Raw genomic sequence first — 17399 nt, 5'->3', positions numbered from 1 at the left:
CAAGCAATATATATATGGATCGAAGCTGTTGAACGCATACACTTTACATACAACGGTTTAATACAGAAATATTCTAAAACACGAAACACCATTTGATTAAATGCAGGAACACATACGTATTCTAACGTTATACAAGACATCGAAATTTGTTTTTCACGTTGAGGCCACTTTTTTTTATACCGCTGCAGGTGCACGAGCAATTACACAGGCGAACATGCATAAGATAATGGAGTGTTGTACGAGCATTTTGTTGTGAAGCACTCCACCAGCTTTTCTCATACACACTACACCATATAGAAAACACGCTCTGCGTCGCTGGATTTACATAAGATATTCCCTTTAATAACACAACAGCGAGCTCGGAAATCATGCATGACACACAAGTCCCGTTCATGTTCAAACACGTTCAGTTATTCTCGTATCCGACGGGCTTTAAAGTATAGTAGAGTCTTATGTCAATCCCACGAGGCGGGACTCCTTAAAAGGAAATTTAAAATCCACACACAGTCAACAGGTTGCTTAGTATTGACACCAATAGGTAATAAGATTTATATATAACTTGTATATGGGTACTTAATTCTGCACGTAGGTAGATAAAGCGGGGGCAGGATAGGTCATCTCGATCGCCTGATTGAGGTAAAAATATCGCCAACATAACCCTTGCATTTAGACAGTACGTTTAACACCGTCAGCACTCAGCAAGCAGATTCGGTGCTGACGAAACCCGCTTGTGACTAGTTACGCATCATATGATCGCCGTATAGTAGACTCGTGGGCAGTTTCGCAACAAGATCTATTTTTACCTCATCGAGTCGGGAATCTCACAACCCCACTTGCCTCGAGCTCTTGCGCACTCCAAAGTAGGTCACCAGGTTGTTGGGTGATATACTGGTTTGTGCAGTGTGGCCGATATGTGTAAATCACATGATTAATCGTGCTTTCAAACGTTTAATAAAGATCTCGTGCAACACACAAAAATCATGTGAAATGTGATCATATACCTTCAACGGAAAGCATGCAGTCGTGCATGCCGAGTAAAGCTCAGTAAACAAAGAAACTAAATGGCGATAGAAATCAAAATAAACGCTACGCCTTGATCTACCGCGAGCACAACAACTGATTTAATTAACGAAGATCTCTTTTTTGAGTCAAATATTTGGACGTATCCGCCACATCGCCCAGAATATAACCAGCCGTGTTGACATTCCGTTTGTAGCTAGCAGAAAGCTCACATTCGGTTTTGTTTACATCCCCAACCGTGTCTGGAAAATCGATACAAAGCGAAAAGGCTTGATTTAGCTCCGTATCCACCTAAACATCTAGAAATTGATAAACACGGCTTCATTTCACGTCCCCTTCTATCCAGTGTGCAGATAAAATAGCCACGACAATGCCTAGTCAATGCAATACGTTCTCGCTCCGGCCAACGCCCATTCAACAACTTGTTGTGTCTTTCCTGCCAAAGCAGAGGAAGGCGTGGTCCTGTCACGTGGTTTGCTCTTGACCTCAATTCCATTGGCTTAGCCAGTGGTTGATTAATATTCATGACGTCAATGACGTAGCCTGAGCACCGGCTTCATAAATATTCATGAAGAATGATGTCATGACCAATCGGAACGCGAGCTGTCAGTAGATTATTCAAATGAAAGGTAAACAAACGAGTGTTTGCGTTCGCCTGCCTCAACGTGCGTTTCAGTTCAGGCCAAAACAACCACGACAGCAAGACCTTTCAGTTCGTTTTTCTTTTGAGTTTGCCAAAATCTGCAATTATTTTCGATGATGCACAGTATTGCACAACTTCTACAAGCCGCTGAATATATTGAGAGAAGAGAAAGAGGTAAATTCAATGGTAAATAGCAAATTTTTCTCTCGTGTTTTGCCACGTTGCAGCATGGTCGCCCATTTTGACAGATAGACTCGCTCATGTGGTCTATTTATTTTGATTTCTTTTTTGCAGAAGCTGAGCATGGTTATGCTTCCACACTGCCTATGCCCGATGAATATTCCAAGAAAAAGTCGAAAGGAAAGAAAACTCAGGGAAATAGGTACGAATTTGACCGACCAAGGCGAGAAATCGCCTTCAAACCGACTTGCTCGGTCCGGGTCAGCTGATAGCGAAGTCATGCCGTTCTGCACGCCCGCGATCTGTCAAACTCAATCTTGGAAGTTAGAGTTAAAGTTAACTCAATCAATCATATCTAATTGATGTAACTCTTAGATAGACAGGTTTTCTATCAGTCTCATCCATTATTGTTCGATATTTGTGAAATATGAGGCTAGTGTGGAAAATTTTTACGCGCTGTCAAAATCTCTCGCCCAGCCGACGACAGCCGCCATCTTGTGAACCGGTGCTCGGGCAAGCTTTCCCTGATAACAACAATAAAGAACGTTACTATTTTCCAATAACATTGTAAGCATCACCTATAATAATGGATAATCTGAAAGCTAAAGGTCTTTTTGGTGCTACTGTCATGGAATGATAGCATATCTATGGTCTTGAACTATTGCTTTGTAAAGTTGAAGCGGATGATATTCCGCGCGCCCAACAAACGGCAGATGTCAGATTTGACTCGTACCTGACAAAGACGCTTTATTCTCTTACAAACCCTATGCAAAAAAATACCGATAACTACGAATGAAATAAATTCAATGTTTTGTCGTAATGTTATTTCAGAAATGCTTGTGTTTGCATTTGACCTCTGTAAATCCTGTGGCGCCAAGTGTATCGGTCGCTAACGCCCTTTCTAACGGTTGCAAGCCAAATGGATTGTTTACAAATTGATCTGCCGATAAAACCTACATGGCTCTAGATATGTTGCTGCAGTTTATATTTTGTGAATATGGATATCTCTTTAGTTGTGGTTCTGTTTTGAAATGTTTTTATTTTGATGATTTAGCGATATTGCAAGCACATTTGCCACGTTGATAAATCTGGCATTGGAGTCGTAGATACATCAATATTGATTTTGTAATTAATAAGTCACTTTCGACATGTTTATCACGTCAATGATGCTCAACAGATGCTTTCATTTCGATTTTTTTTCCAGATCAACTCATAACGAATTAGAGAAAAATAGGTGAGTACCTAAATGATTCATTTGTTAAGCCTAGCTGTCAGATACACAAATCCACCATTTTGTAACTTGTATATCCTCCATGCTCCTTTTAGCAACTATGATTAACCTTTATTATATTGACGAATATGGCCACATTACAGTTGCCATATGCATACTTTTCCACATGCACCGGCTTGTGATCTTATTGTTTGCGGCGGACATTGAGATTCCATATTGGTCATGTGGTTTCGAGAAACGACCTTCACCTTGAGTTTACAAACACCGGGACGATAGCAAAATAGAACACAAAGAAATGTGCAGTTTCGATTGCGTTTAGCGCTTTTCTTTCAGTTTTGGCGCAAAAGAGGAACTTTGGTTCACCTTTCCATACTTCGTTCAAAAATTAAAAACTTAATCCTTGGATACAGATACATAGTCATTGTAACTAGGTTATCTACAATCTAGATCCACTTTATTTAACGAAATAAGTTATTGTTAATATCCTTGTTGAAATGACATTCCATTTAAAATGAATTCCACACAGGATTATGATTGACAATTGACATGAGTTGCTATGATCCTACATTTTACAAATGATGAGGAAATCATATGATTTACTCTCAATTTATTGTAGTTACTGTTAGGAAATCTTGCTGTCAGTTTTTATTACAAGCATTTTATAGCTGAAATATATTTCTAGGATCACTACCAGATATATTTATGATGGTAATAGATTAATTGCAACCTCACTGCAAGAGGTAATTAATTAGTGAACATGACACAGTTTATTTTCGGTTTATAACCATTTCAATAAAATTGCAAACATGTTATTTTAATGCAGCAGTTTTACCACGTGTGTAACATAAACAATGTTCAATTATTGTCCTTTCAATATGAATGAAGTTATTATCTCATTTATTGTCTCATTTCATGGTAGAATAATGTTAAACCCATTGGGCTGGTTTCCCTTGTTTCAATTTCTGATCTGGAACAGTTGCAATCATTAGACAAATTCAACACTTACAACTGTATTGTGTCATGGTTGGGGAATAAATATGAGCATAATCAATGCCTTGTGTTAATTAAAAAAGAAAGAAAGTTAATCCTGATAAAGAGTTATGAAACGATATTTTGTATCTGAAACATTAAGAGTTCCATGGTTGGATTTTGGTTTTCCAATTAAGATCTTTGTCTTGTTTATATTTCAATGATCAAAGACTAATGTTTGGTTATGTCCATATTCTCATTTTTTCCATTTGTAAGATTGCAGCACCCTTAATTTTAAGTTTACCTAACATTGTCACTGTTTGTATTTGCAGTAGGGGTGACTATTGGTCTGGAAATCACTATTGCGATAACTATTGATATTGAAAGAAACTATTGCGATAAATATTGATAGTTTTCAGTGTATCATTTTAGATGGATTTTAGAGTTGAATTAAACCTTGGAACTGAAGTTTCCTTTGAATGTGATAACCATAACAACAAATAAAAAGTGAAGTTTCAGATATGACTGATTTGTTTTTTCTTTACCCTAATAATTTAAAAAAAGAAACTTCCACATTACCATGTGTAAATTACTACCACTTATGATCAAAAGAAAAACAAATTTGAAAGCATTGCATGTACTTTATTAATATGGTAAATACAATCGAAACTGAAATCTATACTATTGATCGAAAACTGATTACAATCGATTTATTTACTTTAAGTGCTTACCAATAGCAATATTGTGCATAGTTTTGTTTCCTTTTATTTTGCAGGAGAGCCCACTTAAGACATTGTTTGGAAAAGTTGAAAGACATGGTGCCTTTGGGACCAGACGCAACTAGACATACAACCTTAGGGCTCTTAACCAAAGCAAGAGGGTTTATTAGGGTAAGCTATCTCTGTTTCTTGTTGATCAAGCTTTCAAAGAGTTTGTGATCGATTTCATCTGTATCATGATAGACCAGTCAACACAAGACAGAAGCATATCTGAATCACTTATGGTCAATACTAAGAGTATTTATGGTCAATTATGGAATTGTTGTAAGATTATCTAGTAAAGAGATGATTTGGCCCGACGTTCATTCATGTGAAACAGGAAAAATAAGTGAAGATGGTTTTAGGCCACTTTCAGAGATATTCCAGCTATATCACAGCTGCATGTAAGTAATAGAATCTGTACTAGGCTGCTCACTGGCTGACAACATAAAACAATGATCCGTGTGGATTAAGTATGATGACCGCCGTCATATAGCTGGAATATTGCTGAGTGCGGCGTTAAACAACAAATCCACCAACCAACCAAAATGATGACATTCATCCTGTTTAAAGAGTTTTAAAAAGAGGCATAAAACTATACTCACACACACACTCATATTTGTTTTGTCTTATGACAAGAATGGGATAATGAAGACCTATTCAATCCAGGAATCCAATGATGTTGCTAATAATATTGATTAAAATGTTGCTGGCTATCTATCAAAACCTCTCAATATGACCCATACCTTGAAGCTTGTGGTCCTGTGGCATGTAAGAGTTGTCTCCCTTTGTTCACAAAGTCTGAACACAATTGGATCATTCCTTTCTATGGTGTTGACAACTTTATCATGTTTACTGATATTTAATTTAGTTTCTTTTTATTTAATATTATTATTTCATGATAATTGTATAGATGCTGGTCCATGTGTAGATTTTCTTAGAAAATGACATGTAATGATAAATTATTATATTTTCATTCAGATATTAGAGGATAAAGAACGGAGACATTATACTCAAAAAGAACAACTGCGAAGAGAACACAGGCACTTACAGAGGAAATTAGATCAACTGAGTGTTGGCATGTACCGTGTCAAAGAACGGAGTATTAGCGAATGTAGTACTTCTACAAACTCAACTACCTCAACTTCAGAGTCTGGTGAGTGTTTTAGTATACTGTTTGTTTGGAAGATTTTAAGTCTCAGTCATTGAATATTCATCAATGAAATGGGTGGAAGATGCCAGATGTTCATTTATAATTATTATGGGTCATTTTCCCAAATTATTAAAGACCCTCCCCCACTAGTTTAAGTTATCAGTGTGACTTTTGTGTGACGTTTGGGAAATTGTATTAAACTGTGGCTTTCAGTGTGATTAAAGTCGCAGACTGATATGGTTAGTTTACCATTATGCTATCATACTCATGGCCAGAAATCACTGCTTGTTTGTCATAGTATGCATTTGAAAGAAGTCTAAAATTAATTCTTTGGTGTATGAAAATGTTCTTAAGATATGAACATTGTTTAAAACATATTTCAATATTCTGTGTTTTTCTTTACAGACGAAGTGGATATCCTGGGTGACAACAGTGCCCAGAGTGATACCGATGACCATAGCAGCATTGGAAGTGGTGGTAGCGATGGTTACAGTGTGGATAGCAAATACTTTAGTTTTATGGACGATTCACCCTATTCTGAGTCCCTTTGATGGTGTCCTATCAAGGACAGCACCGTGTTGATGGGTAGTGCTGTGTGTAGCATAATGAGGAACAGATATCACTGTTTATTCCACAAGAGATCTGTTATGATCACTATGCTGAGAAACAAAAAGCAACTAAAATATCTTACTGATCCATTCAGTTAATGAAGGTCATCCAATAATTCTACAGACACATTTTCTTTTTGGAAGCAATGGTGAAGTCTATTGACATTTTTCCAATTTTTTAATTTTTTTTTTTTTTGCCATTTGTTGCTGTTATGACATGTTTATGTTGTGGGGGTCAGTCCAGTCCCTCAAAGATATGCCACCAAGCCTTCCCTCATCAAGTAGGTACCGTTATCCTATGGCAGCAAAGGCTGGGGGTGGCATTAACTGGTAGTAACACTTGTTTCAGCTCTGTTTTTTTCTTGCCGGAGTAGGCAAGGCGCATACCATACTACATCAATAAAAATGTCTAGGAGTGTTCTGATACAAGCCGAGTGAATGGAGTATACTGATGATTTATATTCTTCGTCTGTCCTAGACACACAGGACTCCCTCTCTATGTCTCCAAATGTGGATTACTGTATCAAGCTTGCATCTTTGACAATAAGTTGCTTTATAACTTTCATCAGCTTTGTAAAGTGACATTTGTCACAAAATAGCTTTTTGATGAACATTTGGCTAATCTTCGGTTAAATTGTGCTATTGTAAAATGATCTGTAAATCTGACGCAGTTCCTACTTAATCTATTTGCTCTTGTAACATAGCCTGTAGATTCTGTATTCATAGCAAGAGAAAAAAAAATGTGCAAGCATCAAAAGGAAAATCTTCCAGGGGTGACACGTGTCTAGTCTTGTGGCTAGTGTTCTGTTGTACATCAGTCCAGAAGTCCCGGTAGACTTATTTGGGCTGAGGATGAGCTTTTCAGACTTCTTCCAAGGCAATCATGGTAATATCTGTGATACTAAGCTGAAATGTGATTGGCTGGAAGATGAAAGGTGTCCTCGCCTATCGAGGCAGCTGTTGGATCGGACCCGCGGATGGATGGATGTACTTGAACAAGATGGCCAATACCTACAACATATGCAGTGCCTGGTCATTCAGCCAATATCCAGGGGAAATATTTTTTCAATACTCAAACTCAAGATTTTCTGACTCATCAGAATTGATCTGAGTAAGGTTTTGTTATTCTCATAGGGCAAACAGAATTCCAATTCTTCTCCAACTGAGGATTGGCACTGCATCTGGAGTAAATATTGCACTGTTACATCAAATGTGCAAGTATACACTGGAATGGTTGGCTTTTTGCAATAAAAGAAGTGACAGTTTATTTGTCACAGAGATATTTGCATACATATTCTCAGGAATGATGAAACCATGAGTAGGTTTTGATGAAAAGCTTGTTCTCTACATGGAATAATTACTGTTCGTCCTTTCTACATTTTACTCAACAATAAGACATCACAATGCCTTTCTTTAACCTATATTTTTGTAAAGTGTTTAAGAATATGGTAAAGTAAATTAGGTAATAACCTGATATTATGATTAATATTTTCAAATTTGGACTACAGTTGACATTTTATTTTTGAAGTGACATTCACTAGGGTTATTGATGCATAAACTTGTATTTTTGCTTTAAGCTACTAAACAGTGAACCCCAGTGTTTCAAGTGGCTGATTGTAATGTCCTTTGACTTTTAGTTGTGTGGTTGAACCTAGAATGGTTTAAATATTTAAGGGAGTAAATTAAATCTGTTGAACATATTTGTAAAAAGTAAAATATTTATATCTTTTCCGTTATGGTTCTGTCTGTTTAATGAAAGGATCTATCTTGACTAAGCTTTTCTTGGTTTTATGTCAAAGATAATTTGTACATGCAAGAAAATGTTTTGAGTTAAATTGTCTCTTGACATTATTTGACGAGATTATGAATTTGTGAGGCAGTTACTTGCCAAGAAACACAATAACATTTCTGATTCTCATTTCTTGCCCTGTGATGATCTAATTCTTTTGTGTTCTGTATCTTTTGTTGTAAAGTTTCTTTAGCTTAGTATCATTGTTAAACCAACACACTCAGTCTTGTGAAACAAATATTTATCCCTGAAAGACATTCGTAAGCATGTTGGGTAATATTTTTAACTATGATAATCAAAGGAATTTTGATTACGGCCATAAAGATTTTTATCTTTGTCAAGTGTACTGGATGCATGGATGCAATGATTTTAATCTTTTTAGCACAAGCAAGTCTAAACATGCACTGGATGCAAGTTGCTTGCAGGAATCGATTTTAAACTGTTTGACAAGATTGAGTAGTGATTTCATGTTTAGTTCAGTGAAATATTTTACTTTGCGATGTGGTTCTCAAACTGTCACACTTGGTGGTTGAAAGATCCCAGTGTAGATCGACTTTAGTGTGAAATGTGTGCATACACAATGTGCGAGAATGTGGTATGAATGGACGTTGTTGTTATTTTGAAGTACTTAATGAGGATGATGAAGTGAAATAATGACTATGTATGCTGCTTGTAACCACGGTAACCAGTGAAGCTCTGTTTATCAAAACAAAACGAGGTGAAGAATATTCTAACAAATCTGTGATCATTTTGCATGGAAGATTTGGACTGATTGAGAAATCTGCAGGTTTAATTGTTTTATTTATGATGCTGTTTGTGATATAATTTACTATTTTCCTTTCCAAGTTATGCTTTGTTTGCAAGGTTTTTGAGACTTATCAGCAACTTTCCTAGACTTATTCCTTTGTTTCCCTGATAATGCCAACAGGCATAGATTGTTCCTCTCCTCCGCCACGATGTTTAACATCTAGTCATGGAGGCTTGAAATGGAAAGCATATTTAATATGCAAAAATTCCCTACTTAAAAGCTTTTGCTTCAATAGTAAAGAATGAACAAAGTCATATTCTCATTAATGACTGCTCCCAAACACTGTTTCAGAAGAACGAGGGCACTACAGAAGCATTCTGCATATTTTTGAGACTATAAAATGGCAGTATAATAATTATGGGGACGGTCATACCAAGGATAGCAGTAGATGCTTAATTGTTTTAATGTTGATTTTCTATAATTATGCATAAAAAAGGAAGTGTTTTTTCTGAGTTGCCAAGGAAAAGCTTGATATTTCTAAACCAAAACTTGGTGAAAATAAGGCTTCTGTTATTGTTGTTTAAGTTTGAAAACCAGCGCAAGTCCAAATCTTGATGCAAAGTGGAAGTGAACAATCTCCCATCAGAATCACTGGTGCTTGTTAAGATCAAATATGTTTTCTATGTACATCATATCGTCTTTGTGATGAATGTTCCAAGAAACATCAAGCGAGAAGGGACTAATAATACTCCATCCCTATCATTCAAAGCAACTCACAGTGCTATAAAAAAAGGAATGAGGACTCAAAAGTCTGTTCCTAGGTTCCTAAAACTGTACATCACCGATATGGAATGAATCGTTCGTGTTTAACACTGGCATGTGAAAATTAAGCATATGTACATGTACCATGCATGTTCCTAATATATTGCAAAAAAAGGTGTCAAAGTTTTAGACAGCAAACGTTACTATTGTTGTTTCATCAGAGCCAGGATACTGGTAAGAGTAGAACCCTAGACATTTTTGTGTACATACGACAATTAATTTTATTGTTTCAACTTCTCATTTTGAGGAATAAAAATCTTAATCAACCTTATTTCTGTATGTCTGTTGTATTTGGAGCATTGATGATGAATCTTAGTGAGGTTAAAACTTTGTTTTATACAGCCTTTACAGAATTACATCTCAAGTCTTGTGAGCATGACTGAACTCAAATATTCATTACATGTAAAAACATACTACGCAAGTTTAATGTGATAACTCCTTCAACATCTATACTGCAGCTTGTTAACTTGGCATGTTGTCACTGCAATGCTTAAAATTGGAACTGTCTTAACAACATGCTAAAGTAGGCATTTATGGTTACCATTGGATGTGTTTGAATACTGTAGAGCCCAACAGAACTTTGTATACTTTGTATAAAGTAGTGTTATAATATTCTGAAGAGTCGTATCTTTAGGACAATTTCATTCAGGTTTGAACATCAGCTAGGTCATTTTTATGAATTATAAATCCATCCAAATTTAACCTCCAGACTTCAGCTGAAATAAAGCTCTAATTTTAGACCCACATCCCAGCTGTCAAAATCTTTTTTTTATCTGGGACATGATGGTTGTTGACTATAAGTGGACTGTATATATTGACATAATAATAATAAGTGGACATTGTCTTTCAGAAAAATGTATTTGCATAAAGGATGTATAAAATTCAGTTAAACAATTTGTATGTTATTGTCTGGCTGGCTCAGTCAGGTATTGTTCAGTAAGCAGCTGTTCTCATCATCACTAGTGATGCAGAACAGGATAACTTAATTCTCTGAAAATACAATTCTTATTGAAATTTTGAAATTCTTTTTCTCTTTGTAATTTAGTTTGAAAATGGACAAGTTAGTTTGATGTTTTAATATATTTTCAAACAATCCACATTACATATGAACTGTAGTTTCCAAAGCATTTAAACATGAAGTTTGAGATTATTCACTCATATGAAATACAATTCCCCAACAACAGGCACATATGTTGACTTCTTGTCTTCATCAGTATCAATTTTGCTATTATTACAGTTTCATTCAAGGCAGGTGATGATACAAGTCAATAGACTGAATAAAACTGATGATCACTGCTGTGGCAGCTCTTAGCAAACTTGTATTGAAACCGCCTTCTCTTGCAAGCCCATTAACAAAGCAGTCATTGTTGTCAGCCAAGGTGAAGGTTAGAACCAGCTGTAAAGTGCTGACTGGCCTATCTTTGTTCGATGCACCTGTCTCACATGAGGTCAAATTTAGTCTGAGATTTTATGAAAGTTACTACTAGCTGAACAGCATAATTTTGAATATGAAATAACAGAAATAATGATAATACTCAATCAATACTAAACGTATGGAAGGAATAATTTTACAGTTCACACGAGTGTATTTATTCGGCAATATATGTGCATTGTGCTCTAAGATCAGGTTGTCTCTTTCAGAAGCCAGTGCAATAAAAGCAAAATTAATACTCAAGCAAATCTACCTAGATATGGCTTCAAATATCTTTTACTGATGGGGATGTTTATGTGTTGGTGGTTTCTTTTCTGTCAATAAAATATAAAAAGGGGATCTTACTTGTTAACGGTAATAAATACATGATCGTATATCAGTTAAATTTATCCATATTTCATGTGACATCAATGTATTAAAAGTGATGCATGTATTTATACTATATACTCAGGCTTGACAAAAATAAATGTAAAATTCACAAATATTTACTTTTATTTTGAAACAGTGCCTAATTACAAAAAAGGTTTCATCGACAGTTTATTTAAAAAATTCAAAGTGTAGGATGTGAAACGAATGGGTTTTAACACGAAGCAATCACCACTTCCTCATTTAGCACAAGTTATGCATCAAGCTCATGCTTGTGGAAGCAAGGCACAGACAGGATTTGAAAACTGAAAGCATTCAGGCGGTTCAAAATTACAAAGAGGGTCTAGAAGGGATGGATACTTGTCACCAAGCAGTAAATTAAGAACTCCTAGTTAGTGGCAGTAATAATTTTACTTAATTTTATTTTTTAAATCCAATTCATCAGAACGCATTTTCTGATTTGTTTTTTTATTCATGGAATTTTTGTTTCACTTCAACCGAAGACTGTCTCAAAGTTATCAGTAATAATACAGTGTACATGCCTGGACAAAGATCAAGTCTACGTTTGGTGGCTTGTTTTTCAACATTTATGAGGAGTAGCTTTAGTTTATACTAAGCAGTACATGTTTTTTCATTTAACATTTATGATAAAATGTGGATAAATGTTATGCTTATGAGAGCGTTTCTGTAAAAACCATCATGACCCTCAACAGAGCTGTATCATGTGACTTCCCAGGTCCTTGCTCTCGTGCATCCACCAGGTGTTCTCACACTGACGACCCACGTCATCCCATTGATGTCTGTGCTCACTTTATTGTGCAACCCCACTTTTCAAAATCCTGGCCGTACCAATGTTTTGGGGCCCGAAGCTTGGATTCATTGCATCACACAATAATTGTTTCTATAAAGACACTGAGGACACTGAGGCAGTAGGCCACTGCTGATATGTCACAGACACACCAAAGATGACATGGACAGTCGGTTTTGCAGAATCTTGAATTTAGATCACTCAGAACACGATATGCATGTCAAACTCACTTTATCCTCTTTTAACAGTTATGTTATGAAGTTTCCTATGGTTCAACTATTCCAATTTATAATTCAAAGCTATTTGTCGAGTTTTAATAATTTAATTTCCCTTACAAACTGCAGCACAGAAAGGGAATGACATCAACCAGACATTTTACCATGGCTTATGTAATGAACACAAGAAAATGCGAGACTAAATGTTAATTTAAAATTTTCTGCATCGAACCAAACTTATATCTCTTGAATATGAGTAATTATGCATATATTAACCAACATGCAGGGTATTCACGTTTCTTTTGTTGGTGAGTATCTTTTTAGGTTGATTTCTTTGTCTGCATAATATGAGCAGGAAATATTTCATCCATATTTAGTTTAACTTTATGGTTATTTTACGATCATAAAGGATGTTAATCTGACATTAAAGACCCCTGGCCTCATATTTAGATACACAACACTGATCTTGATGTTGTATATTGCAGAGAATGTTGCATACAATGACTGTTTCCATTCTGTACTAGGATGTCATATGTGCAAATGAAACCCTGTGTTAACAAGTTGATTTATCACCATTTTGTACTGAAACATATGTACATACTGTACCTTTCCTGTAGAAATAATCTAATTTTAGCCAATACCATGCTGGGATTGCCATTTTAAACATGACCTCCATCGGACAGTATAAAATGATTTCAATTTGGGATACCAGCTTCTGTGATGAAAAAATCTGAAATTCTAACAAGTATTTCCAGCACATTAAGGATACATTTATCATGGTGTAACATTTATACTAAGTTATCCTATAATAATTAGATCCACATCAAGTGCTTTTATGAGTTACCATGGTGTAATATTTATACATCATTTCATATAATAGTTGAAGGTAATCTATAAGACTATGTAGACATATCTTTTGCATCTGTCTAAAAAGCTATAACTGAAACTACTGATATTTTATATATGCATTTTACCTGATGATAAGTATTACTTGCTAAACTATTATATGAAATGATGTATAAATATTACACCATGGTAACTCATAAAAGCACTTGATGTGGATCTAATTATTATAGGATAACTTAGTATAAATGTTACACCATGATACATTTTTCAAATGGCCTACTTTGAGACAGAAAACATGTAGGCTCATTAGGTATCGATAATCAGTGTGATTAGTCTCCTCATCAATAGTTGTGGAGGCGTTGAAGGTGTCCTCATCTCTCAGGGATCTTCGGATAATCAATGAGGCAGTGAGGTACGTACCCTTGTGCTTGATGAGGTCTCTCATCACATCTGGACATCTGGGTTTGAAACCCATATGGATAAGAGGAGGTTTATTTCTGGAAAAATGAAAGCATAACAAAACATTCCCACTTGGATGACCACCACTCATCCCCAATAGATGTGTCCCCCTGTGGACTAATCTGTCCTTCTTAATTGCAAGTGAAAAATAGCTGACAATGCTGAAATGTACTTGTGTTTACGTTACTTTGCTTACACCAGCTGGCTTAATCAAACAGTCCAACTGGTGGAAATTAAACACGGACATGACCTGCGCCATCTGAAGTTCAAACATTGATGCCCTCTTGTCACAGATTACACTTACATAACCTTGAGATCACATAACAGTAGACTCTGTAATGAAATGCCAGTCAAACTATTCCATTAGCTTATGTAATGTACACTTGCAATATACGCACATACATTTCAGTTATGAGAGTAAAATATCAGTTTCATCAACCATTGACATTGCAAGGTTTAACAGATTTATCGCCCATTGTCCAAGTTCACATAGTTTTAATTACAAGGTATATAACATTTCTCCTCCGTGGAGGTGGGGAGGGTTACTTAGTAGACTAATGTTTAACAGTGATACCAGGAGAGGTGATGGAAGGGTGATGGTCATTGAATTGGCTAAGTATGTGAAGGGTTGGCAGAGCCTGGGGGGTTAGGGATGAAAAGATCTAGTTAATCTGTCAGTCTGTATCCCATCTCCCGCCGCCCGCCAGCCCGTCTGCCCGCCCTGAATTTTCATTCCCACGTGAAGGAATAAACCTTTTTTCGTATCTCATCTTTCCCTGGTGTTGTGTAAAATTATGCTCCGATGTGATAAAAAAAATACTTCTACCATTGCAGACTTCAGATAAAACCAAGATCAGCTTCATCTTTCTTCTGCCATGTTTATTAAAAAATATTTCTGAAGCAAAGTGAGTGAGAGAGGGAGTATGGTTTTACGCCGCTTTTAGAAAGATTCCAGTAATATCACAATAGGGGACACCAGAAATAGGGCTGTAGAGTTGGGGGTTGGGTAGAAGAGTTGAGGGTTGGGTAGAAGAGTTGGGGGTTGGGCAGAAGAGTTGGGGGTTGGGCTGAAGAGTTGGGGGTTGGGCTGAAGAGTTGGGGGTTGGGCAGAAGAGTTGGGGGTTGGGCTGAAGAGTTGGGGGTTGGGCTGAAGAGTTGAGGGGTGGGCTGAAAAGATATGGGTATGGCTGAAGAGTTTGGAGTGGAATCTGAAGAGTTGAGGGTTGGGTAGAAGAGTTGAGGGTTGGGTAGAAGAGTAGGGGGTTGGGTAGAAGAGTTGGGGGTTGGGTAGAAGAGTTGGGGGTTGGGCTGAAGAGTTGGGGGTTGGGTAGAAGAGTTGGGGGTTGGGCAGAAGAGTAGGGGGTTGGGTAGAAGAGTTGGGGGTTGGGTAGAAGAGTTGGGGGTTGGGCAGAAGAGTAGGGGGTTGGGTAGAAGAGTTGGGGGTTGGGTAGCAGAGTTGAGGGTTGGGTAGAAGAGTAGGGGGTTGGGTAGAAGAGTTGGGGGTTGGGCAGAAGAGTAGGGGGTTGGGTAGAAGAGTTGAGGGTTGGGTAGAAGAGTAGGGGGTTGGGTAGAAGAGTTAGGGGTTGGGTAGAAGAGTAGGGGGTTGGGTAGAAGAGTTGGGGGTTGGGCAGAAGAGTAGGGGGTAGGGTAGAAGAGTTGTGGGTTGGGTAGAAGAGTAGGGGGTTGGGTAGAAGAGTAGGGGGTTGGGTAGAAGAGTTGAGGGTTGGGTAGAAGAGTAGGGGGTTGGGTAGAAGAGTTGGGGGTTGGGCAGAAGAGTAGGGGGTTGGGTAGAAGAGTTGAGGGTTGGGTAGAAGAGTAGGGGGTTGGGTAGAAGAGTTGGGGGTTGGGTAGAAGAGTAGGGGGTTGGGTAGAAGAGTTGGGGGTTGGGCAGAAGAGTAGGGGGTAGGGCTGAAGAATTTGGGGAGGGCTGAAGAGTTTGGAGTTGTATTTCAAGAGTTTGGGGATGGAGCTGAATAAATGGGACAGAGGTCAAGTCGGTTGAATTGAGGTTTTGCCTTGGTTGGGATTGCAGTGTATTACATCCTGGTATCCCTTATTCAGATGATTTTGGGTATATTTGTTGGAATTGTTTGTGTATAATGTCAGAATTTAATGTCCTGCTGTCCCTTGCAAAATGGGATACAAGGTGAGGTTACAGGGTTTTATGGAGGTTATGAGAGAGATAATTAATGAATGAATGGATGAAAGGGTTATATGTCTCTCTTACAAACTCTGCCTTGCTCAGGTGGTTAGAAAGTCTCTGGGCCATGTACGGCTTTCATCAAATGAAACATTAACCTTGTGTATAAACAGCATTATTAGCCTTAATCTGTTAACATTTGTCAACAATGCATCAGCTGTGTCCCCCTCATATGAAAATCTTGTGAAACAGAAGAGCTGATCTATGGCCATGTTGCAGGCAATTGCTGCATTTTGAAAAAAACAATATTAAAAGGATAAGGTATGATATGAGGCCTTTATGGACGACTGGAAATATCAAATATTAAAATATTTATTAGAAAAATATTAGACATATTCAAATTTTTCTTTCCAACATGAGGTTCGGTCTCCTGACTTATATCAGTACAGCGGAAATAGGTAAAAAAGGCCAAGATAATCTAGATATGAGAATGTGACCTAAGGTGAAGTTTTACCCCATGTTTGTGTTGTTTTTATCTACATGTCCTCTGAAAGTCAGACTGGGCCAAAGATTTACTCACATACAAATATCAGAAAAACGTTTCCTGAAAACTATCTTACAGATTTCCGTATTCACTTTAGTCGCACCTCTGCAATTGCTGTTATTATCAGTCTCCAAGTGCACAAAGTGTAACTCTGATTCATATGAGTATGGCTTTCCCCTGCTTTCATCAATATTCCAGCAATATTGTGGTGAGGTCCTGGATGTAGGCATTAACCACCAGGGCCCACTTGCACAAAACGATCTTAGCGCTAAGACTATTGCCTATGTTAAAGTATGGGAGTTAAGATCATCTTAGCACTAAGATCGCTTTGTGCAAGTCGGCCCTGGAGACCCCACCGTCCCTGATTCACCCTGGTAGCCATCCTTATTTCTATACACCCTGATGCTAGAACCAAGGAATATTTTTAAAAACTAATAACAAATAAAAAATCATGAATATTAATATCTCCCAACACAAACTCTTGCAATGGCATGGTGTCAGTAAGTCTACACTTCATGAATACAAGGGCCATAATTCTCTAAATTGTAATCTTATCATTCTAATTTTCTCAAATAAAATTAAATGTCAACCCATTAAGATTCCCTGCAAAGTTTCAAGTCAATTTCTGGATATCTGTGATATTCCTTGTTATCCTGCTGATGTTGATG

The 17399-nt window shown here is 37.1% G+C and overlaps 2 protein-coding genes across 3 annotated transcripts; one reads left to right on the top strand and one right to left on the bottom strand.

The window, feature by feature from the left end:
• The first annotated feature begins 1651 nt into the window (after positions 1-1651).
• Positions 1652-10192, top strand: LOC124138464 (max dimerization protein 4-like). Of its 2 annotated transcripts, none has more exons than XM_046505102.2 (6): positions 1652-1837; positions 1958-2045; positions 3048-3077; positions 4819-4933; positions 5783-5957; positions 6360-10192. In XM_046505102.2, the coding sequence occupies exons 1-6, from the start codon at positions 1777-1779 to the stop codon at positions 6503-6505; spliced, it is 615 nt and encodes a 204-aa protein (XP_046361058.1). In that variant the 5' UTR covers positions 1652-1776; the 3' UTR covers positions 6506-10192. The 2 variants fall into 2 exon arrangements, with proteins under 2 accessions (XP_046361058.1, XP_046361057.1); XM_046505101.2 differs by having other exon boundaries at positions 1652-1849.
• A 4815-nt stretch (positions 10193-15007) lies between these two features.
• On the bottom strand, positions 15008-17113 carry LOC124138514 (extensin-like). The gene is made up of 2 exons (XM_048385135.1): positions 17088-17113; positions 15008-16016 (listed from the first exon to the last, which is right to left on the bottom strand). The coding sequence occupies exons 1-2, from the start codon at positions 17111-17113 to the stop codon at positions 15008-15010; spliced, it is 1035 nt and encodes a 344-aa protein (XP_048241092.1).
• Positions 17114-17399: the final 286 nt, after the last annotated feature.

The sequence above is a fragment of the Haliotis rufescens genome, unplaced genomic scaffold (assembly GCF_023055435.1).
Source record: "Haliotis rufescens isolate VD_foot unplaced genomic scaffold, xgHalRufe1.0.p SCAF_54, whole genome shotgun sequence".
NCBI lineage: Eukaryota > Metazoa > Mollusca > Gastropoda > Lepetellida > Haliotidae > Haliotis > Haliotis rufescens.
The sequence above is the reverse complement of the archived record's forward strand: the minus strand, read 5'-3'. Positions and strand labels throughout refer to the sequence as shown.